Source organism: Pelophylax lessonae (genome assembly GCF_965119305.1).
Source record: "Pelophylax lessonae genome assembly, chromosome: 11".
Lineage (NCBI taxonomy): Eukaryota > Metazoa > Chordata > Amphibia > Anura > Ranidae > Pelophylax > Pelophylax lessonae.
In genome coordinates, this window is record NC_138778.1 from 213,921,208 (window position 1) to 213,946,264 (window position 25,057).

Sequence of the window (25,057 nt, forward strand, 5' to 3'; positions counted from 1 at the left end):
GCCACAGCACCATATGGTGCCGCAGCACCATGCAGTGCAATTTTCAAAAAAGGCCCAGGAATTCTTTCTTTGCATTTCTGCGGGTAGGGCAGCCCACTGAAATGATTGGGCTGCCTTACCCCCAGAACACAGCCCACACAAATGTAAATGTGGGCTAATTCTTAATGGCACCCCCATGTGTTGGCTGCCACCAAACCACATCCACCGTAACATGCGGTTTGGTGCACCGTGGTTTTAAAAGTTACACCTGCTGTACTTTTTGCGCGTTTCGCACGTTTGGTAGCCCATTGAACTAAATGGGCTGCTGAAAATGCACCTCATACATGGGAACGCGCAAAACTTTTAATGGTGTGAACTGGTGTGAACCAGCCTTGAGGCTACATTCACACGACTGCATTCGGGCAGCCACTAGCAAGAGGCACTAGATCCTCAGGGGCGGTTCTTAATACTGCCTTTACACACTGTGTATGATCAGCAGTAGCTGCCAGATTAGTGCTCTGTACATATGAATGGCTGATGGTGCCGCTGTTTGCATGTAATCACTCATCTAAGTGGTTATCTGCAAATATCGCTCCTGACAGACCCTGGAGGTAGGCAGTGGGTTCCCTGGGGCAGCGAGATCTGTCCGCAGCAGGTCGGCCAGTTTAAACTTGGCCATAGCACAGAGCTGCTAATATAGAATTGGTTAAAAGTGCCTGTGCTAAATAAATATTCAAAGTGCAATATAATCTCATAAAACAAAATATGATCAGATAATTTAAAGTGCAAATCATACAGTACAAAATTATGAAATGTCTTTAGTGCTAAGTAGCTAATCCTTCCTTCCAAATGGCTGGTACTTGAAATATGTATAACATATTTGTACAGGGACAAATATGTCCCTACTCACCAAAATGATGATGGGAATCAGCATATAGTGCAGATCCCCCTGCTGACGTGTTTCGTCCCTCCCACTGGGCGTCTTCTAAGCCTCAGGCGAAACGGGGACCGTTTGGTGACGTCATATCCGGCGGTTGGAACGCACGCTGAGGCGGCGTCAACCATGAGGAAACACGGCTTGAAATTGCTTTTTAACCCGTAAGTGGATTTTGTTTTTGGATTTTAATAAATGCTACAGTTTTACGCTATGAGAATTCTTCTCTTATTTCTACCATGCATCTTACTTTGAGTCTTATCATGGAGAAAAGAGGAATGCTTTTTTAACCCTACACTAAGAGTAACGGCACCATTTCCTTTATCACTAGTGGAATTTACATACGGTTAAGGAGGAGTGCAGCCATTCTTTACAGTGCTCATTTAGCACAATATGCTGATTCCCATCATAATTTTGGTGAGTAGGGACTCAAGAAGGGAGCATGGAGTGATTCCCCGTTATACATATGTCAAGCAGCGGCACTTTGGAAGGATTATCTACTTAGCACTGTCACTTTTTAAGCACCAAAGACATTTCATAATTTTGTACTGTATAATTTGCACTTTAATTATCTGATCATATTTTGATTTATGAGATTATATTGCACTTTTGAATATCTATTTAGCACTGGCACTTTTAACCAATTCTATATTAGAAGCGCTGACACCCATACCATATTTAAACACTTGTGAGGCCTACTTCTCTATGATCAGCAGCAGCTAATTCACATTAATAAATGTACACTAGCTTTTTGCAATAGTACCCCCCCCCTCCCTCCTTAATATTTCCTGTGCGCGGGTACACACTCTAATACCTAGCACAGTGTGGCTGCTTTAAGCCGACTATACTATCCTGCCCACCCATGTGAATGTGGCCCAAACCAAACCTGCGCTTGTATCCCTGACCCAGAGCAATAGAACAGGTCAGGACCGCTGACTTAACTTGTTGCATGCTTATCTTTGTTTGGAGTATTTAAGTCAGAATGTTGGATAAAACGAAGGCAACAGGCATTTCCATCAGGAAGTAAGCCATGCTAGTCATCCTATTACTTTCAGCCTTGGTTCACACCACTCAGGCCAGATTCAGACCTTTGGTATGCCAAATGTTAACCACTTCCTACCCATATGAGGTCCTGGACTTGAAGTAGAGATAGGCTATATTGTCAAAAGTATTGGTACACCTGCCTTTATTGGTACATGAACTTTAATGGCATCCCAGTCTTAGTCCGTAGGGTTCAATATTGAGTTGGCCCACCCTTTGCAGCTATAACAGCTTCAACTCTTCTGGGAAGGCCATCCACAAGGGGAACTATCATATGCGGTAGATTGACAGATCCCTCCTCTGGCTCCCCCAGCTGCAGAGCTGGTCAGCAGTTTAGGTCTCTGATTGATGTCGAGGAGCTGGCCCGTCTCCTTCGTTGTCTCTGGTCAAGACTTGTGAGGGGGCGTGGCCAGCCAAGGGGTGATCCTGTCTGTCACTGGGGGCGGTGCGGCCGGACTCGGGGATGATTGCGCGGTTCTTAGAGGTAAAAAAAAGTCTCTAAAAATGCAATTTTTATTTTCTTTTTTTTTATGCAGCCACTAAACTGTGAGAAATTGGGTTGAAAACTACTCTGCCCAATTTCTCACATTTAGGGGCAGTGCTGCATGAGAAGCCAAATACCATCTTTGTCAGCTTTTTTACTTCCATCTTTAATCTTAGAAGAGTGCTGTTAGCTGACAAAGATGAAGATGGTATCTGGTTTTTCATGTAGCACTATCCCGACTGTCCAACCCAATTTCTCCCAGTCCTCTTCCCTGCGGTCACCCAGTCCTCTGCCCTGCTTTCACCCAGTCCTCTGCCCTGCTGTCACTCAGTCCTCTTCTGTTGCCCAGTCCCCTGCTGTCACCTAGTCCTCTAATTAAGGTAATGCCTCGCGTACAGCGGCTTTCTGGAAACACAGAAAAAAAGTGTCCCTAAAATGTTTTTTTAAATGTTGGAAACTGTTAGCTTTGTCCAGCAGTTAAATAAGGGGGCAAAAAATATCACAGGGGATATAGACAGTCGGTGCTAGACTATTTTGCGCCCTTTCTATAACGTATAGAGGTATAGAATTACACTGATGAACATTGATGGGCGGCACAGATGAGCAGGCACTGACTGGCAGCACTATGGGCACTAATGGTGGGCACTGTTTTTTAACTTTTCTGTAATCAGGGCACTGATGATCAGTGCCCTGATTACCAGTCCTGCACTTCCCTTTGAGTAGAAGCCGCTGATCGGCTCTCCTCACCACACACTTTGACAGTGTGAGCCGAGGAGAGCCGATATACGGGACTTCCTCATTTACATGTGGTCGGTTGTGATTGGACACAGCCGATCACATGGGTAAAGAGCCACGTCATTGGCTGTTTACCAAGATCGGGGTCGCGCCGTGTCCTAGCAACATGGTGTGGCCACGATCGCCACACTGTTGGCGCACGGGAGAGGCCGTTCTGGGGCGCCGTCATATGACGGTGAGCGGGCGGTAAGTAGTTAAAGTGTCGCCTATGGAGATTTTTAAGGTCTGTAGTATTTTTTATCTTTAATATTTTACTATAAAATTGGGTTATACCTGTATATTGTGTTTTAAATTCAATAAAGTGTATTTTTTCCCAAAAAATTGCGTTTGAAAAGCAATGTGCAAATACCAAGTGATATAAAAAATTGCAACTACCGCCATTTTATTCTCTAGGGTCTCTGCTAAAAAAAAAAAACATATATAATGTTTGGAGGTTCTGAGTAATTTTCTAGCAAAATAGTGTGCAAAATTTGGTGCAGCTGTGCATGGTAACCAATCAGCTTCTAACTTCAGCTTGTTCAATTAAGCTTTGACAATTAAAACCTGGAAGCTGATTGATTTCTTTGAACAGCTGCACCAGATTTTGCACTCTCCAGTTTTAGTAAATCAACCCCACAGGTCCGTTGCGGTGGGTTGAATAGCATCACCTTCACTGTTTATACGTTATTGTGTGCAGGTTCTGTGTGAATGAAGAACATTTGACCTGGAGTGAAAGAAGCCCAGTAATGCCCCATACACACGTGCAGATTATCTGCAGACTTTTGTCTGCAGACTTACCAAAACCATATAATATGAGGTCGACCCTAAACACTTTCAATTTGTATGCAATCCGGCAGGACCTTGCACTACATAGAAAAGGTAAGTCTGCAGACAAAAGTCTGCAGATAATCTGCACGTGTGTATGGGGCATAACATTCAATTTTGCTGCAAAGAACAAATGTACATGCAGTTTCAAAGCATAATCATTTTTTCTTTTTTTTATAAATACACTCCTAAGCTTCCAATATTCTTTTATTTTAAACCTTCTACAAGAAAATTATTACGCTAATTATACTTTCAACTGTAGATCGAATAATCGTTTTTAGCAGGAGCTCCCAGAGACCCCAAAATTATTTCAAGGGTCCTTCAGAAGTAAAAAGTTTATTCACTAAATACAGGACAGAGTAATAACTGCCATCATCCTTTAAATACTCCCATGATGTAGCATGCAGTGTCCAGCAGTGAGGAGGTTAATACGACATCTCGACGTCTGGGGGGTTAGCGAGAATCCTGCGCCGCCGTTTTATTTCCTGGAATAGTCATTTTCCGAACGTTTGGACTTGTCTGAGAGAAGTGTTAAACACTCCGCCTGGAGCTCCACTTCAATCACAGCTCGGCTTTACCAACCTTTAATGCGATAATGTAAATAGGAGGGATACGAAGCTGCAGGCATCGCGCAGAGTAAATCACGTTTTACGGTTCGGTGTTTTTGCGGTCGGTATGCAGATTTTTCACATTTTACGGATCTTCTTTTTGTTTCAGAGTAAGTAAGATAGGTAGAAATTGCATTTGTAGTTCTAAAACTTTTATTAAGTTTGTCTGTCTGGGGATCGTGGTGGAGGTTGGGTGTCGGTCGGATTGTACTTGAGATGCTACGCAATTCCTTCGGCAGGCCAGTTCATCCTCTTGCAGAAATCCCCTTTGGGGTGTTTCGTTTTGCCGTAACGTTCCAGCTGTAGAGAGGGGACAGTGGATCGCCAGCCAACCAGACCTTGCGTAGTTTGCGGTACAGCCGGCGATGGGTCAACCTGGATATTGGCAAGACAAAAGAAACATCCTGAGAGCCGGTCACGTTATTATTTGACAAAAATGAAGCATCCTACTGAGTGGCAAGTTTGTGAAAAGCAGCGGCCTCTCTGTAAAGATCTACCCCCCCTTTCCAAATCTGATTTACAGCTCTGCAACCTGCACAGCTCATGCTCCCTGCTCTGATGGGATTCATCAAGGGGCTTGGTGGATTGCCAGCAAACCAGGCCTTGTGTAGTATGTGATACAGCCCATGATGGGTCAACCTGGACAATGGCGAGATAAGAGAAATGTCCTTACAGCTGGATGTTTGCTAGAAGCAGTGGTCTCTCTGCAGAGAACTAACCCATCCCTCCCCTTCCCCTTTCTAAATCAGATTAACAGCTCTGCAGCTGCAGAGTTTTTGCTGTCTTTTCTGGAGAGCTCTGTGTCTGATTCAACAAGGGGCTTGGTGGATTGCCAGCCAACCAGGCCTTGTGTAGTATGTGATACAGCCCATGATGGGCCAACCTGGACAATGGCGAGATAAGAGAAATGTCCTTAGAGCTGGATGTTTGTTAGAAGCAGTGGTCTCTCTGCAGATAACTAACCCATCCCCCCCTTCCCCTTTCTAAATCAGATTTACAGCTCTGCAGCAGCAGAGTTTTTGCTGTCTTCTCTGGAGAGCTCTGGGCCTGATTCAACAAGGGACTTGGTGGATTGCCAGCCGACCCGGCCTTGTGTATTGTGATACGGCCCACGATGGGTCAATCTGGACAATGGCAAGACAAGAGAAATGTCCTGAGAGCCGGATGTTTGCTAGAAGCAGCAGTCTCTCTGCAGAGATCTAACCCCCCCTTTTAAATCAGATTGACAGCTCTGCAGTCTGCATTGCTCATGCCCCCTGCTCTGGAGAGCTCTGGCTCTCATTCAACATGGGGCTTGGTGGACCTCCTGCAGAGAGGGGACAGTGGATCGCCAGCCAACTAGGCCTTGCGTAGGTTTTTGGTACAGACATCGATGGGTCAACATGGACATATGGCGAGACAAGAAAAACATCCCGAGAGCCGGTCATGTTGTGTTTCACAAAAATGATGCATTGATTGCATGCTACAGAGTGTGGTGTTTGCTAGAAGCAGTGGTCTCTCTGCTTACTTCTAAATCTGTTTTACAGCTCTGCAATCTGTAGAGCTCATGCCCCCTGTTCTGGACGGTTCTGGATCTCATTCAACAGGGAACTTGGAGGCCCTCTGCAGAGAGACCACTGCTTCCCAACACGCTTGTTCTGGGATTTAAAGGTAAACCATCAGGGTACCAATTTTGGAATCTTCTTATTGTATTGTAGGCTCCAGGAGCCAGTGAAGTTGCATCTCTCCAATTTTGTACTTGTACCAAGTCTAAGCCCAGAACTTGTGCCAGAAGCAAGACAGCAATGGCAGCTCCCATATTCCAGATAGGTTCACTTGGCGGAAGGAACAAGGTTGCTACAAGATACGCTGAACTATTAGCTTTCTCTGTCATTGAACCCTTTCGTCTTCTGTGGGCCATTTCAGAGAGAATGATAAAAAAATGTCAATTCAAACTTCCCGCATGGAACTGAATATCCTCAGCTGGTCACTTACCTTGATAAACTTTTCCAACGGGGTGGTGGGCCGGACCCGCAGATGTTCTGGAATGTCCAATCGCAATTTCCGGTGTTGTCCTTTCTCTTCATCTGTCACCTGCAAGAAATGTTCAGTGTCATCTAAATTGCACTCTCTTTGCCCCCCCACCCTTCAGACCTTTACTGTATAATCCATTTCAGTGTCTTCCTGCATGCGCAGTACTTTCCATGTTAACGTAACCCACTCATTTAGAGAGGGCTGCCAAAGCCCCTGAAGCTAAAAAAAATGGCCGTGGCCCTTTGTTTTTTTTTTTTATTGCAGCACACCAAAAGGCATGGTACCTTTTTTTGTTGTGGTGCGCTGCAGCGCAGGGGCATGGAACAATTCTGTAATTGTGCATTGGAGTGCAAATCCCCATCATTAACCGTGCCCATGGACAACAGAACAACCCCTCCCATAGTGTTAAGAAAAGGACAGGGGAAGGTGTTCTGGAGGCCAGGCTAGTTATAGTTGAGGGCAGTGGCCATTTGTTTGTTCTGTTGAAATATTGGTGAGGGGACGTACTGGACACCTTTGCTGCCATTGCGTTATATGTTGGGTGTCCAGTGCGTTATCCTGTCCAATGCACCCCTGAGCTTCCTCCGGGCTCACCTGCCCTCTGCCCATCCATTAAAATGCATATGCTTCCACTGTGGAGGCTCTCAAATTTTGAGTTAGGCCTACAGAAAATTCAGGGGTGCCTTGAGGGGGCTCTGTAGCTTACGCATGTATTTGCAAATGAGTGTAAACCAAACCCTTTTTGTTTTTTTTTTTTAAATTTGAGAACTACAGTATTAACATTTTAAGAGACATTTATGCGATGAGGGCCGAGGCTGTGGAGGACTCGTACTTCCAGGTGGGTGGGAGGACTCTCCTGGTCTTGTAGTAATGAGCCAATCGGTGGATTCTGCTTTCAATGAGAATGAGAAGGAATTGTGCATCTTTATCCCCCCTCTTGCTCTCCAGATGTTTGGGAACAGCCTTCTAAATCAGGTTGTAGAGGTCCCGGGGCAGGTTGGGGACCAGTCCCTTGGATTTCATGATCTTACGGAGCTTGTTACCAAGTGAACCTTAGCAACACTAGGGGAGTCCCTCAGGATAACACCAATCTGGTGTAGATCTGTTCCTTCACCTCATCAGATGTCCGTTTCAACCAAGTGGGGACACTGCGCCTTTATGGGAGTGCTGACTGGGACAAGCCCTTGCCCTGAGCGTGCATGCGACCCATGATGGCGGCTGGAGAGAAAAGCTAAACCCCTGTTTTGAGGCATACTATCAGACAAGATAATTCAGTTGGTTGCAGGCTGGTCGGTAAGTTGAGCTTGGAATTTCTCTGGTTTTGTTTGACATGCTTCGCCCTTCCAGTGCAAAGGCCAGTTATAGGTGAGGACAGTGGCCGTTTGTTTGTTCTGTTCTGGAGTCCTACCTTACTTCCTATCCTAGGGTGACAACACTGCCGCTTATTAGATACTAGGGATAGACCGATATATCGGGGGCCGATATGCACTTTCCCCGATATATCGGTATCAGCCCCGGAACTGGCCGATATTGCCGATATTTTTGTGACGTCATTCTGCCTTCTTAGGCCGCCTCCCTCGCCTTGGACAGCCTCGTCTGGATTCGGGACTGGTCTCGCAGGAGTGTATCACAGCCATACACCCACCCACAGCAGCCAGCCAGCCACCCACATCCACAGGCCCTGTACCAGCCAGCCACAGGCACTCTACCAACCAGCCACCCACAGGCCCTGTACCAGCCACCCACAGGCACTGTGCCAGCCAGCCAGCCACCCACAGGCCCTGTACCAGCCAGCCACCCACAGCCCCTGTGCCAGCCATCCACCCACCACAGGGTGCCAGACAGCCATCCACCAACAGGTGCCAGCCAGCCATCCACCACAGGGTGCCAGCCAGCCACCCATCATAGGGTGCCAGCCAGCCACCCACCACAGGGTGCCAGCAAGCCAGCCATTAAGCATTAAACAAAAAATAACATGTTCAGTACCAGATTTGTGTCAAAAATTGTCTTTATTTTTCAAAACTTTAAATGTACAAAATATCAGCCCATATCGGCCGATACCGATAAATTGTGACCAAAATATCGCTATCGGTATCGGCCCTGAAAAAAACATATCGGTCTATCCCTATTAGATACTGCAGAAAAAAACGAAAAAAGGGCTCACCAACCTTGCAAATTACCCAAGTGGTGTTTTATTGGTATAAAAAGTAAGGAAATATACTAACAAACAAGTAGATCATAAAAACATTTCTAAGTCCACAATAGACAAAAAGTGACTAGGTCACTGGGACCGTGTCCAGCATGTTGGAGAACTTTCTAGGTGGATTTACTTGTTTGTGATTATTTTTCCTTACTTTTCATACCAATAAACACCACTTGGGTAATGCGCAAGGTTGGTGCCCCCTCTTTTTGTTTTTTTTCTACAGTGTTTCCATTGGATGTCCCCAGACCCTTAGAGGGCAGCAAGGTCTGTGCATTGACTCGGAGCCATAGAGATCCTAGGCAATATCTACTGCCATCGCATCACTTTTGAGTGCAGGAGAGTTTGTTTGTCATTATCTTACTTATTAGATACTGTGAGTGTTGTCACCCTAGGACAGGAAGTGTACTTCAACATAAATCCTAATAATAAATAATAAGCTTTCCATTAAGTCATATCCGCCTTTACCATATTTTATCCATTTTTATGTACCTGTAAAACCTCCATTGTGTAGACATCAAAAAGTCCCGAAAACTGCTGCAGGGTGCCGCCATCTTGGATGTGATGTCAGCAGCCACAGCAGCCTCAGGACTGTTAAACTGGCAACACTGTATAGTATTTACTTCTCCACCCTGCAGCTACATAAAAGGTTATGTAGGGAGGTAATGGGCGGGGCAGAGGAGCTGGGCCAGTACAGACAGGAATTAGACACTCCCAGGGGGGGGCTATGATGTGCAAAGTGGGAGGGGTCTGTACCAGGGGATTGACTCTTCCTGGGGTCTTTAGAAGTATAAGCTGTGTATATGCAGATGCTTACCTCGGTGAAAGGTGTGGTGAGGAATCCCCACTCCTCCGGCCAATTTTTGGCTGCCTCCTCTTCTTTCTTGACATGAGCTTTCCTAAACAGACAAACCGACACTTTAGGCAATGCAATCATTTCTATTCCAAAGCCCAATTTATATCTAAAACTTTGTTTTTTAGATTTGGGTGCAGAGGTGTGGGGTTAGGGCCCCTGTCAGGTCTGTACCCGTTGTGGAGACTCACCTTCTTTATTTCAATGAGGAAAAAAAGCTTTCAAGAGGCGCTGGAACTGATGTGAGTTCATACCAAGTAGTGGGAGGGCAAAAAAAAACCTTTTAAACACTTCAATACCGGGCACTTTCACCCTCTTCCTGCCCAGGCCAATTTTCAGCATTCAGCGCTGTCACAATTTGAATGACAATTGCGCGGTCATGCAATGCTGTACCCAAATTAATTTTTTTATCATTTTCTTCACACAAACAGAGCTTTCTTTTGGTGGTATTTAATCACCACTGTTTTTTATTATTAAGAAAACGAAAAAAGACCACAGGCTGCACTAATAGGCTGCATTGATGAGGTGGCACTGAAGGGCACTGCTGGGGTGGCACTGATGAGGAGGCTCTAATATGTAGCACAGATGGGTACTAATAGGTGGTACTGATGGGTGGCACTGATGGGCACTATAGGTGGCACTAAAGGGCAGGCACTGTTCGGCACTGATGGGCACTGAAAGGACCTCACTGATGGGCACAGACTGGTGTCACTGATGGGCACAGACTGGTGTCACTGATGGGCACAGAGTGCCATCACTGATGGGCACTGCTGGGGATGCATTATCTGATGATCATTGCCCTGATTACCTTTACACGTATTCCCTGTGAGGAGATGCCTCTGATTGGCTCTCCTCTCCTCACTCTGTCAGTGTGAGGCGAGGGGAGCCGATAAATGGCACTTCCTTGTTATTGGACTGTGCCGATCACATGGGTAAAGAGCTGCAGCTCTTTGCCGAGAGAAAGGAAGAGATCCCCGGTGCCGCACATCCAAGTGTTCAATGGTGAAATGACAACCTCAGCTTGGGCTCCTTGCTGAGATGGGGGTCGCGCCGTGTCCCAGAAACATGGCTTGACAGCGCGAACGCAGCTAAACTGGGCACTAGCAAACGATGCCGTACCAGAACAAGAGCCGCACCGCTCTGCCGTCATTTTACTATACACCGGGCAGGAAGTGGTAAAGAGCTCGCTGGCTCAGGTTAGGCTGCTCACAACAGACAAGGATACTCTCCAGTGCAGGTATATGCAAACTGTGGCCCTCCAGATGTTGCAGAACTACAAGTCCCATGAAGCATAGCAAGACTCTGACAGTCACAAGCATGACACCCAGAGGCAGAGGCATGATGGGACTTGTAGTTTTGCAACAGCTGGAGGGCCACAGTTTGCATAGTTTGAGACCGCCTATCTGCTCTCATCCAATTCCACTTGATCCGATCCTCTGGACGGATGGAAAATAGGGTTTCCATCCGTCCGGATTTCACGGACCGGATCGGATGCGGATAGCAGCGGGTGTCAGTGGAGATGTCACCGCTGACATCCGCTGCCCCATAGGGATGCATGGAGCATCCGATCAGGTCCGCCTAAAAAACTGACAGGTGGATCTGATCGGATCGTTTGTGTGAAAGGGGCCCAAATCTTTACCAAAAAAAAATGTATTATATTATGTGTATACATTTAAATTCATTATAGTGTATTTTTCCCCCAAAAAATTGCATTTGAAAATACCGCATGACGTAAAAAATTGCAACGGTCGCCATTTTATTCTCTAGGGTCTCTGCTATAAAAAAAATATATATATATATATATATAATGTTTGGAGGTTATAAATCATTTTCTAGCAAAAAAATTCTGATATTTACTTGTAAACAAAAAGAGCCAGAACAGGCCTGGTCCTTAAAGTGGAGTTCCAGCCACAAAACTTAAATTTGACATCCGCTTGCTCTAAGTAACCTAAAAAAGAATTGGATAATCACCATTTTCTTTTTTTTTGCTTTACTTACCTTGTTTTTGAAGAAAATATACTTACCTTGCTTCCACTTCCTCTCTCTGTGGCCTGCGCCTTGACTTCCTGCTTGCGTTGACTCCTGGGAGCCGAACGTCATCACTCCCAGGAATCAATGCGCCTGCACCGGCCCCGCTCGTCACTTCCGGTGCAGGCGCGGCATTCTCTGCTAAACAGCTTCTGGGCATGCCCAGAAGCTGTGCAGGGATTCCGCGCCTGCACCGGAAGTGATGAGCGGGGCCGGTGCAGTGCATTCTTGGACTCCGACGTCACCAAAGAGGACTCCGAAGAGGACGCTCCAGCTTCAGCTGCCCACACCTGAGATGGCAGCGCTGGACAAGATGTTTTCAAGGTAAGTATTTCTTCTAAAAGGTAAGTGAACCCGGGGACAGTTCAAAGGCTATCATTGCTGAAATGCATTAGCCCTGACTGTACCGGGGGTATTTCTATTGAAAAAATAATTTTTTGAGGCCGGAACTCCGCTTTAATTGGATGCGTTTCGAGGGTGAAAGGAACTTCCCCTTTACCAGGGCTACAACAAAATACAATATAATGTAAATATATTTGCAAGAAAACAAGAAAGTGACACTCTCCCAGACAGCCGCTGTAGTAGACGTTAAGCCCCAAGGTTCGGGACGAAACGTGTCAGTGAGGGGGTGTGGCAGAGACTCATAGGTTGTCTCGATGTCTATACTACAGCCACTAGGGGGAAGAGCGGTTGTTTCTTGTTTTCGTACAAATATATTTATATCATATTATACATCATATTTTGTTGTTGCCCTGATGATGCCCTGATGAAGGGGCGGGGGGGGGGTGGTTCCTTTTGCATGCATGCACTGCCTCTAGAGGGCTTTTTAACAGCCTGCACCCCGCCCCTGAGGATCGGGGGAGCTCAGTCTCTGGCTTTGAGAGGTGTTCCAAGCGTGGTATTTTAAGTCACAGTAAATATAATTGTGACTGATAATATCTGGACTCCTATGTTTTATTGTACCCCCGATGAAGGGGGAGTTCCTTTCACCCCCGAAAGGCGTTGGATGTTTTTTTTTAGTACAATACCAATAAATGAATTTTGGGCTCTTTTATCTTTCGGTCTGGCGCTCCTTCCTGTTATGGATGTTTTTTTTCTGGTCACCCTCTTTATTTGTCCTGGTGAGCATTGTCCCCAGAACTTAAAGTGAGAAAAAAATCTAAAAATGTAAGTCTCCTCAGAACAGGAAGACGAGGGAATTATTCTAATGAGGACACCCGATTCGGTAGAATAAGGTGGAACCTTACGCACCGTTTCAATGGGCTGCCCTACGTGTGAAAATCACACAAGAAAAGTACATAGCGGCGTCGCACCCAAAAACCTTGAATGTCAAAGCTGTGCGCCTGCAAAAGGGATGCGTGCTTTATGGGAACATGCGCGGTTATGTGTTTGTTCCTACATCACACAATTGCCTACCTAGTCTTAGAGGGGATTTTGCGTACTTTGGGGACATTTCTTCTTACTTCCTGTTGTGTCTACAGGACAGGAAGTGATGTAAAGTCTCCCCAGTTGGCTACAGATGGCTAGATGAGGCAGACACGTTTTTCTACTGAACCCAACATGAAATAAAAATGTGGCTTTTAGTATTAAAGTCTTTTTAAACTTGTCGTTTTTGAGCCCTCTTCAGCCACGCTTAGCTTACATGACCTGCAACAGATTTCACCGCGCTGACTCCCGGCGCGAAAGGGAAACCCAAACCTTGACAATCACTTCCACCCTGCTGACCTCCGCCACTGACACCCTTGTCCCCTGAATAATGTATAGAGGGAAATCACACTGCCAGGGGTGTTGATTTCACCTCCAACACAGGCCTACGTTTAGTACTCACTGTATCATGTATAGCCAACACCCCAGCCATGTATACTGTCAGCTGTCTGTACACGCTCCATACATGGGTTGTGCATACATAAGGCCCCTTTCACATTCTGTCACTAGTCTCATCGCCTGTCATACCCAGCCAGACTGCCCCATACACATTACCAGGATAGAGGACCTGTCCTGTTCCCTCAAAAATACACAGAACATATACAGGATGTGCATATATAATCCTCCTGTACTGCGCACACACAGAACATGTACATAGATCATCCTCCTGTACTGCGCACACACAGAACATGTACATATATCATCCTCCTGTACTGCGCACACACAGAACATGTACATATATAATCCTCCTGTACTGCACACACACAGAACATGTACATAGATCATCCTCCTGTACTGCGCACACACAGAACATGTACATAGATCATCCTCCTGTACTGCGCACACACAGAACATGTACATATATCATCCTCCTGTACTGCGCACACACAGAACATGTACATGGATCATCCCCCTGTACTGCGCACACACAGAACATGTACATATATCATCCTCCTGTTCTGCGCACACACAGAACATGTACATATATCATCCTCCTGTACTGCACACACACAGAACATGTACATATATCATCCTCCTGTACTGCGCACACACAGAACATGTACATATATCATCCTCCTGTACTGTTCACACACAGAACATGTAAATATATATTCCTCCTGTACTGCGCACACACAGAACATGTACATATATCATCCTCCTGTACTGCGCACACACAGAACATGTACATATATCATCCTCCTGTACTGTTCACACACAGAACATGTAAATATATATTCCTCCTGTACTGCGCACACACAGAACATGTACATATATCATCCTCCTGTACTGCGCACACACAGAACATGTACATATATCATCCTTCTGTACTGTGCACACACAGAACATGTACATATATCATCCTCCTGTACTGCGCACACATAGAACATGTACATGGATCATCCCCCTGTACTGCGCACACACAGAACATGTACATGGATCATCCCCTGCACTGCGCACACACAGAACATGTACATGGATCATCCCCCTGTACTGCGCACACACAGAACATGTACATATATCATTCTCCTGTACACCGCACACACAGAACATGTACATAGATCATCCTCCTGTACTGCGCACACACAGAACATGTACATAGATTATCCTCCTGTACTGCGCACACACAGAACATGTACATATATCATCCTCCTGTACTGCACACACACACAGAACATGTACATATATCATCCTCCTGTACTGCGCACACACAGAACATGTACATATATCATCCTCCTGTACTGCGCACACACAGAACATGTACATGTATCATCCTCCTGTACTGCGCACACACAGAACATGTACATATATCATCCTCCTGTACTGCGCACACACAGAACATGTACATATATCATCCTCCTGTACTGCACACACACAGAACATGTACATATATCATCCTCCTGTACTGCGCACACACAGAACATGTACATGTATCATCCTCCTGTACTGCGCACACACAGAACATGTACATATATCATCCTCCTGTACTGCGCACACACAGAACATGTACATGTATCATCCTCCTGTACTGCGCACACACAGAACATGTACATATATCATCCTCCTGTACTGCGCACACACAGCCTGCTGTAAGTACACATGTCTGACCTGTACTGTGCAAACAGATCTCTGCACCCAGTACACACACCACTCCCCGGGACATCTCTATATACACCTCCTACACCTGATCTATATACACATGTCATACACCTCACACACCTGATCTATATACACCTCATACACTTGATCTATATACACCTCATACACCTGATCCATATACACCTCATACACCTGATCTATAAACACCTCATACCAGTGGTGTATTTTGGTTTTGTGCTGCCCTAGGCAAGACTAAAATTGGGCGCCCCCCCCCCCCTCCGATGTAAATTTTCCCCACTCCTTTTGTGACTCCCTCCAAAATTGAAGGACTACAAGTCCCAGCATGAACCCCTGAGAGCTCACGAGAGGGGGTGGGAGAGAGAGAGGGGGCTGGGTGAGGGAGAGAGAGGGGGGGTGGGTGAGGGAGGGAGAGAAAGAGGGGGGGTTGAGAGAGAGAGAAGGGATGAGGGAGTGGGGGGATGAGAGAGAGAGAGAGGGTGGATGAGAGAGAGGGGGGGGGTGAGAGAGGGAGAGACAGAGGGGGGGGGTGAGAGAGAGAGAGAGAGAGAGAGGGGGGTTGAGAGAGAGAGGGAATGAGAGAGAGGGGGGGGGGTGAGAGGGGGGATGAGAGAGAGAGGGGGATGAGAGAGAGGGGGGATGAGAGAAAGAGAGAGAGGGGGATGATAGAAAAATAGAGAGGGGGTGAGGGAGAGGGGGAAGAGAAAGAAGGGGGTGAGTGAGAGAGAGGGGGAGAGAGAGAGAGAAGGGGGTGAGTGTGAGAGAGAGAGGGGGTGAGTGAGAGAGAGGGGGGTGAGTGAGAGAGGCGGCTCTAGCAACCAGTGGCCAATAGAGTCTCAGGTGGAGGGGGGTGGCTTTTTTGCTGCCCCCCTGCAATCTGCCGCCCTAGGCCTGGGCCTTGTTGGCCTAGGCCAAAATACAGCACTGCCTCATACACCTGATCTATATACACCTCATACACCTGACCTATATATACCTCATACACCTGACATATATACTTATCTGTAATGGAACCGCAACTCACACTGTACTTGTGGGCTTCCGTCAGTATACGGCTTCCTCCAGTATGAACATAAATAGCTATTCCAGCTGCCCCCATACAAAACTAGCCGACAACTTAGCTTGTATTTATCTGAAAACAACTAACTCCTTTATTGAACAAAAAACAGACTTTTATACACTTGAGATGTATGTCAGTCACTACATGAATATTTACCCAAAACATCACACAATGGTTAGATAATGAGGTACAGCTGACTCATGGCTAATCCCATCTAGACAAGGTTATCATTAACCTGCTAATTAACTCAGCGCACTTAAACCAGACTGGGATGACAAGACTGCCTAGCAACAAAGCTAAAACAAAATACAAAATTACACATTATCCTAAGTATAAAAACAGAACACCTTATTATACAGACAATAGCAAGAGACCCCAGTAGCAGCCTGTCTGTCTCCTACATTGAAGTACATGGAATACACATCTAAGCAATGCTTTGATTATTTAGGAGTCACAGACTTCATGGCAACAGGCTATAGGTCTCACAGTGTAAAGTGGAATTAAATCTTCATATTTCATGAGATAGATAGTTGATAAATATTACTCTCCCATTTGAGTATTCCAAACCATATTCTCAGTGTCCATTAAGTCCATCATTTTCTTGGTCACCTTGTGCCCATAATAGACACAGGGTGATTTACACATAAGAGGGGCCTAAGGACCTGAGACAGGGATTTCCCAATCTCTCTAAGGTAAGCTGGGTTCCACGTCCCCCCAACCAAAGTGATTCCCATCACACATCATACACCTGATCTATATACACATCATACACTTGATCTGTATACACATCATACACCTGATCTATATACACATCATACACCTGATCTATATACACCTCATACACCTGATCTATACACACATCATACACCTGATCTATATACACATCATACACCTGATCTATATACACCTCATACACCTGATCTATATACACCTCATACACCTGATCTATATACTCCTCATACACCTGATATATATCCACATCATACACCTGATCTATATACACCTCATACACTTGATCTATATACACATCATACACCTGATCTATATACTCCTCATACACCTGATATATATACACATCATACACCTGATCTATATACACATCATACACCTCATCTATATACACATCATACACCTGATCTATATACACATATCATACACCTGATCTATACACAAATCATACACCTGATCTATATACACATCATACACCTGATCTATATACACATCATACACCTGATCTATATACACATGTCATACACCTGATCGATATACACCTCATACACCTGATCTGTATACACCTCATACACCTGATCTATATACACCTCCTACACCTGATCTATATACACATATCATACACTTGATCTATATACACACCATACACCTGAGTTCTATACACATCATACACCTCATCTGTATACACATCATACACCTCATCTGTATACACATCATACACCTCATCTGTATACACATATCATACACCTGATCTATATACACATCATATACCTGATCTGTATACACATCATACACCTGATCTATACACACCTCATACACCTGATCTGTATACACCTCATACACCTGATCTGTATACACATCATACACCTGATCTATACACACACACCATACACCTGATCTATATACACACCATACACCTGACATATATACACATCATACACCTGATCTGTATACACCTCATACACCTAGTCTATATACACCTCATACACCTGATCTGTATACACCTCATACACCTGATCTATATACACCTCATACACCTGATCTGTATACACCTCATACACCTGATCTGTATACACCTCATACACCTGATCTGTATACACATCATACACCTGATCTATACACACACCATACACCTGATCTGTATACACCTCATACACCTGATCTGTATACACATCATACACCTGATCTATATACACCTCATACACCTGATCTGTATACACCTCATACACCTGATCTGTATACACCTCATACACCTGATCTGTATACACATCATACACCTCATCTATATACACATCATACACCTCATCTGTATACACATCATACACCTGATCTGTATACCCATCATACACCTGATCTGTATACACATCATACACCTGATATATATACACATCATACACCTCATCTATATACACATCATACACCTCATCTGTATACACATCATACACCTCATCTGTATACACATCATACACCTTATCTATATACACATCATACACCTGATCTATATACACCTCATACACCTGATCTATATACACATCATACACCTGATCTATATACACATCATACACCTGATCTATATACACACCTCATACACCTGATATATACACACATCATACACCTGATCTACAGTATATACACATCATACACCTCATCTGTATACACATCATACACCTGATCTGTATACACATCATACACCTGATCTGTATACACCTCATACACCTGATCTGTATACACATCATACACCTGATCTATATACACCTCATACACCTGATCTATACACACACCATACACCTGATCTATATACACCTCATACACCTGATTTGTATACACCTCATACACCTGATCTGTATACACATCATACACCTGATCTATATACACCTCATACACCTGATCTGTATACACCTCATACACCTGATCTGTATACACCTCATACACCTGATCTGTATACACATCATACACCTGATCTATATACACATCATACACCTCATCTGTATACACATCATACACCTGATCTGTATACACATCATACACCTGATATATATACACATCATACACCTCATCTATATACACATCATACACCTCATCTGTATACACATCATACACCTCATCTGTATACACATCATACACCTGATCTGTATACACATCATACACCTGATCTGTATACACATCATACACCTGATCTATATACACCTCATACACCTGATCTATATACACATCATACACCTGATCTGTATACACATGTCATACACCTAATCTGTATACACATCCCATATGCATGCCAGCACACAGTGCAGTAAGTAATAGGTGGTGCAGAACTTCTTACCAACTATGCGTGTCGGGACAGGCAAAACTGCACCCCCTCCCCCGCTACTAATGCACAGCAAAGATGGGTGTACGCCCCAACGCTGCATAAAGGCACTGCGCTGCGCTGAAGGCGCCTGTCCCTCCTGCCCCCCCCCGTCCCTGCCCTGATGGTCTCTATGACATAATAGATCATTGGTCACAATTTACAACTTTTTTGGTGACCATTTCGCACGTACTTATTACATTGCAATTTCTTAATCTGCGCCTTCGATGATTTATCGGGGTCTTTAAATTTTCCTCCTAGGCTTAGACTATAAATTTATCTAGAACATTCCCTTTAAGCCCAGAAGCAATGCAGACATCGCTGGTACATGTAGTACATTGCGTGTGTACAGAAGGCAGAAATGTGATAAGATCCCGATACGGATAAAATAACCCCCATCCTAATGTCGCAGCCTCAGGTCGTGGCCTTAGTGACCCCGCCAACCCCCTCGGGCCTGCCAGCCACAGGATAATGTTCAGAGGGGTTTACCAGATCATGTCCTGCGCTACAAAGTTGGCGTCCTTTGCCTGGCATTGAGGGGCGGCTGCCATGGCTCTCCACGCTGCGCTCTGTACAGAGAACTGAGGTTGTGTACATGTTGCCTGACAACCAGCCACCACATGGTTACCGAGGAGGCCTCAGGCCTTCCTTCCTCTCATTACAATACACAATATAGACATTCATTACCACATCATCATCCGCTTCCACAGCCTGTCAGGGCAGCTCTGCAGCCTCAGGAGAACTACAAGTCCCAGCAAGGCCAGCCAGACATCATTGTCAGATGGGTGTGCTGGGAAGTTTGGTCCCTAAAACCAAAGAAACCATAAAAAAGGAACTATGTCCTCCCTGCACTTCTATAATGGACTGAATTAGAGTCATGGTTGTCAACCTATGGGTAAAAGGGGCTTATCATGGCTTATCATGTGGCCCCTGACACCACGAAAGAGCCACACATAGAATATACAGTATATGTAATACTACAAGAGACTGCAGACATTACACAGGAGATGATGGCCAGAGACTGTGGATATGCTACAGGTTTGTTTGCAGAATAGGAACATCCCGCAGGAGAAAGTGAGAGACTGGGGAGAGGTTACAGGTTTGGTTGGTTTCTTCACCGTCTCCTGCGGCATGTCCCCAGTCTCTCACTGTCTCCTGCGGCATATCCCCAGTCTCTCACTGTCTCCTGCGGCATGTCCCCAGTCTCTCACTGTCTCCTGCGGCATGTCCCCAGTCTGTCACTGTCTTCTGCGGCATGTCACCAGTCTCTCACTGTCTTCTGCGGCATGTCCCCAGTCTCTCACTGTCTCCTGCGGCATGTCCCCAGTCTCTCACTGTCTTCTGTGATATGTCCCCAGTCTCTTAGCGTCTCCTGCGGCATATCCCCAGTCTCTCACCATCTCCTGCGACATGTCCCCAGTCTCCCACCATCTCCTGCGGCATGTCCCCAGTCTCCCACCATCTCCTGCAGCATGTCCCCAGTCTCTCACTGTCTCCTGCGGCATGTCCCCAGTCTCTCACTGTCTCCTGCGGCATGTCCCCAGTCTCTCACTGTCTCCTGCGGCATGTCCCCAGTCTGTCACTGTCTTCTGCGGCATGTCACCAGTCTCTCACTGTCTTCTGCGGCATGTCCCCAGTCTCTCACTGTCTCCTGCGGCATGTCCCCAGTCTCTCACTGTCTTCTGTGATATGTCCCCAGTCTCTTAGCGTCTCCTGCGGCATATCCCCAGTCTCTCACCATCTCCTGCGACATGTCCCCAGTCTCCCACCATCTCCTGCGGCATGTCCCCAGTCTCCCACCATCTCCTGCAGCATGTCCCCAGTCTCTCACTGTCTCCTGCGGCATGTCCCCAGTCTCTCACTGTCTCCTGCGGCATGTCCCCAGTCTCTCACTGTCTCCTGCGGCATGTCCCCAGTCTCTCACCGTCTCCTGCGGCGTCCCCAGTCTCTCACTGTCTCCTGCGGCATGTCCCCAGTCTCTCACTGTCTCCTACGGCATGTCCCCAGTCTTCCACTGTCTTCTGCGGAATGTCCCCAGTCTCTCACTGTCTCCTGCGGCATGTCCCCAGTCTCTCACTGTCTCCTGCGGCATGTCCCCAGTCTCTCACTGTCTCCTGCGGCATGTCCCCAGTCTCTCACGGTCTCCTGCGTCATGTCCCCAGTCTCTCACGGTCTCCTGCGGCATGTCCCCAGTCTCTCACTGTCTCCTGCGGCATGTCCCCAGTCTGTCACTGTCTTCTGCGGCATGTCCCCAGTCTCTCACTGTCTCCTGCGGCATGTCCCCAGTCTCTCACTGTCTTCTGTGATATGTCCCCAGTCTCTTAGCGTCTCCTGCGGCATATCCCCAGTCTCTCACCATCTCCTGCGACATGTCCCCAGTCTCCCACCATCTCCTGCGGCATGTCCCCAGTCTCCCACCATCTCCTGCAGCATGTCCCCAGTCTCTCACTGTCTCCTGCGGCATGTCCCCAGTCTCTCACTGTCTCCTGCGGCATGTCCCCAGTCTCTCACTGTCTCCTGCGGCATGTCCCCAGTCTCTCACCGTCTCCTGCGGCGTCCCCAGTCTCTCACTGTCTCCTGCGGCATGTCCCCAGTCTCTCACTGTCTCCTACGGCATGTCCCCAGTCTTCCACTGTCTTCTGCGGAATGTCCCCAGTCTCTCACTGTCTCCTGCGGCATGTCCCCAGTCTCTCACTGTCTCCTGCGGCATGTCCCCAGTCTCTCACTGTCTCCTGCGGCATGTCCCCAGTCTCTCACGGTCTCCTGCGTCATGTCCCCAGTCTCTCACGGTCTCCTGCGGCATGTCCCCAGTCTCTCACTGTCTCCTGCGGCATGTCCCCAGTCTCTCACTGTCTTCTGCGGCATGTCCCCAGTCTCTCACTGTCTCCTGCGGCATGTCCCCAGTCTCTCACTGTCTTCTGTGATATGTCCCCAGTCTCTTAGCGTCTCCTGCGGCATATCCCCAGTCTCTCACCATCTCCTGCGACATGTCCCCAGTCTCCCACCATCTCCTGCGGCATGTCCCCAGTCTCCCACCATCTCCTGCAGCATGTCCCCAGTCTCTCACTGTCTCCTGCGGCATGTCCCCAGTCTCTCACTGTCTCCTGCGGCATGTCCCCAGTCTCTCACTGTCTCCTGCGGCATGTCCCCAGTCTCTCACCGTCTCCTGCGGCGTCCCCAGTCTCTCACTGTCTCCTGCGGCATGTCCCCAGTCTCTCACTGTCTCCTACGGCATGTCCCCAGTCTTCCACTGTCTTCTGCGGAATGTCCCCAGTCTCTCACTGTCTCCTGCGGCATGTCCCCAGTCTCTCACTGTCTCCTGCGGCATGTCCCCAGTCTCTCACTGTCTCCTGCGGCATGTCCCCAGTCTCTCACGGTCTCCTGCGTCATGTCCCCAGTCTCTCACGGTCTCCTGCGGCATGTCCCCAGTCTCTCACTGTCTCCTGTGATATGTCCCCAGTCTCTCACCGTCTCCTGCGGCATGTCCCCAGTCTCTCACTGTCTCCTGCGGCATGTCCCCAGTCTGTCACTGTCTTCTGCGGCATGTCACCAGTCTCTCACTGTCTTCTGCGGCATGTCCCCAGTCTCTCACTGTCTCCTGCGGCATGTCCCCAGCCTCACTGTCTCCTGTGGCATGTCCCCAGTCTCTCACTGTCTTCTGTGATATGTCCCCAGTCTCTCACTGTCTCCTGCGGCATGTTCCCAGTCTCTCACTGTCTTCTGTGATATGTCCCCAGTCTCTCACTGTCTCCTGCGGCATGTCCCCAGTCTCTCACTGTCTTCTGTGATATGTCCCCAGTCTCTCACTGTCTCCTGCGGCATGTCCCCAGTCTCTCACCGTCTCCTGCGGCATGTCCCCAGTCTCCCACCGTCTCCTGCGGCATGTCCCCAGTCTCCCACCGTCTCCTGTGGCATGTCCCCAGTCTCTCACTGTCTCCTGCGGCATGTCCCCAGTCTCTCACCATCTCCTGCGGCATGACCCCAGTCTCTCACTGTCTCCTGCAGCATGTCCCCAGTCTCTCACCGTCTCTTGCGGCATGTCTCTAGTCTCTCACCGTCTCCTGCGGCATGTCCCCAGTCTCCCACTGTCTTCTGCGGCATGTCCCCAGCCTCTCTCCATCTCCTGCAGCATGTCCCCAGTCTCTCACTGTCTCCTGCGGCATGTCCCCAGTCTCTCACCGTCTCCTGCGGTATTTCCCCAGCCTCTCACCGTCTCCTGCGGCATGTCCCCAGTCTCTCACCGTCTCCTGCGGCATGTCCCCAGTCTCTCACTGTCTCCTGCGACATGTCCCCAACTTCTCACTGTCTCCTGCGTCATGTCCCCAGTCTCTCGCTGTATCCTGCGGCAAGTCCCCAGCCTCTAACTGTCTCCTGCGGCATGTCCCCAGCCTCTCACTGCCGCAGGAGACAGTGAGAGACTGGGGACATGCCGCAGGAGACAGTGAGAGACTGGGGACATGCCGCAGGAGACAGTGAGAGACTGGGGACAGTCTCTAACTGACCGGACACTCTCACTGTCTTCTGCAGCATGTCCCTAGTCTCGCATGGTCTTCTGTGGCATGTCCTCAGTCTAGTACGGTCTTCTGCGTCATGTCCTCAGTCTCGCACAGTCTTCTGCAAGAGACTGGGGACATGCCGCAGAAGAAAGTGAGAGACTGGGGACTGGAGACTGCGGAAATGCCGCAGAAGACAGTGTGAGACTGGGGACATGCCGCATGAGACAGTGTGTGAGACTGGGGACATGCCACATGAGACAGTGTGTGAGACTGGGGACATGCCGCAGGAGACAGTGAGAGACTGGGGACATGCTGCAGGAGACAGTGAGAGACTGGGGACATGCCGCAGGAAACAGTGCGAGGCAGGGGACATGCCGCAGGAGACAGTGCGAGGCAGGGGACATGCCGCAGGGGACATGCCGCAGGAGACAGTGCGAGGCAGGGGACAATGCCGCAGGAGACAGTGCGAGGCAGGGGAAATGCCGCAGAAGACAGTGCGAGGCAGGGGAAATGCCGCAGAAGACAGTGCGAGACCAGGGACATGCCGCAGAAGACAGTGCGAGACCAGGGACATGCCGCAGAAGACAGTGTGAGACCAGGGACATGCCGCAGAAGACAGTGCGGGACCAGGGACATGCCGCAGAAGACAGTGCGGGACCGGGGACATGCCGCAGAAGACAGTGCGGGACCGGGGACATGCCGCAGAAGACAGTGCGGGACCGGGGACATGCCGCAGAAGACAGTGCGAGACTGGGGACATCAATCTCATTACAACTCTTCAAATAAATACTTTCATTCCCACTACAAACTGCTGGGGTCTGAGGGCCACAGGAGTACCAAGGACTGCATGGGGCCTGGGGCCACACTTTGGGCTCCAGGGATTAGAGACTACATTGCAGTAAATGCAGTACAGCGATGGACAGTCAGATGTCTCTCGTTATAGCTTGCTGTATGCTATAGATGAGACAATATTTCACCCAATATGACAAAGCTTTGAGGAACATTCATAACCGTGTGCAATATCTGTCACATAATAGCCAAATGTATTTTTAGAAAACAGACAGTGAAAAACAAAGCAAAATAAAAATGAAGAAACAACAGAACACAAAAAAACAAAAACAAAATGAATCTTCCCTTAATACATCCTCA

The 25,057-nt window shown here is 47.5% G+C and overlaps 1 protein-coding gene across 1 annotated transcript; it reads right to left on the bottom strand.

Annotated features, from left to right (window-relative positions):
- Positions 1 to 4,226: 4,226 nt before the first annotated feature.
- Positions 4,227 to 20,097, bottom strand: CIMIP1 (ciliary microtubule inner protein 1). The gene is made up of 4 exons (XM_082271679.1): positions 19,902 to 20,097; positions 9,676 to 9,757; positions 6,620 to 6,718; positions 4,227 to 5,020 (listed from the first exon to the last, which is right to left on the bottom strand). The coding sequence occupies exons 1-4, from the start codon at positions 19,961 to 19,963 to the stop codon at positions 4,865 to 4,867; spliced, it is 399 nt and encodes a 132-aa protein (XP_082127805.1). The 5' UTR covers positions 19,964 to 20,097; the 3' UTR covers positions 4,227 to 4,864.
- Between the last annotated feature and the right edge of the window lie 4,960 nt (positions 20,098 to 25,057).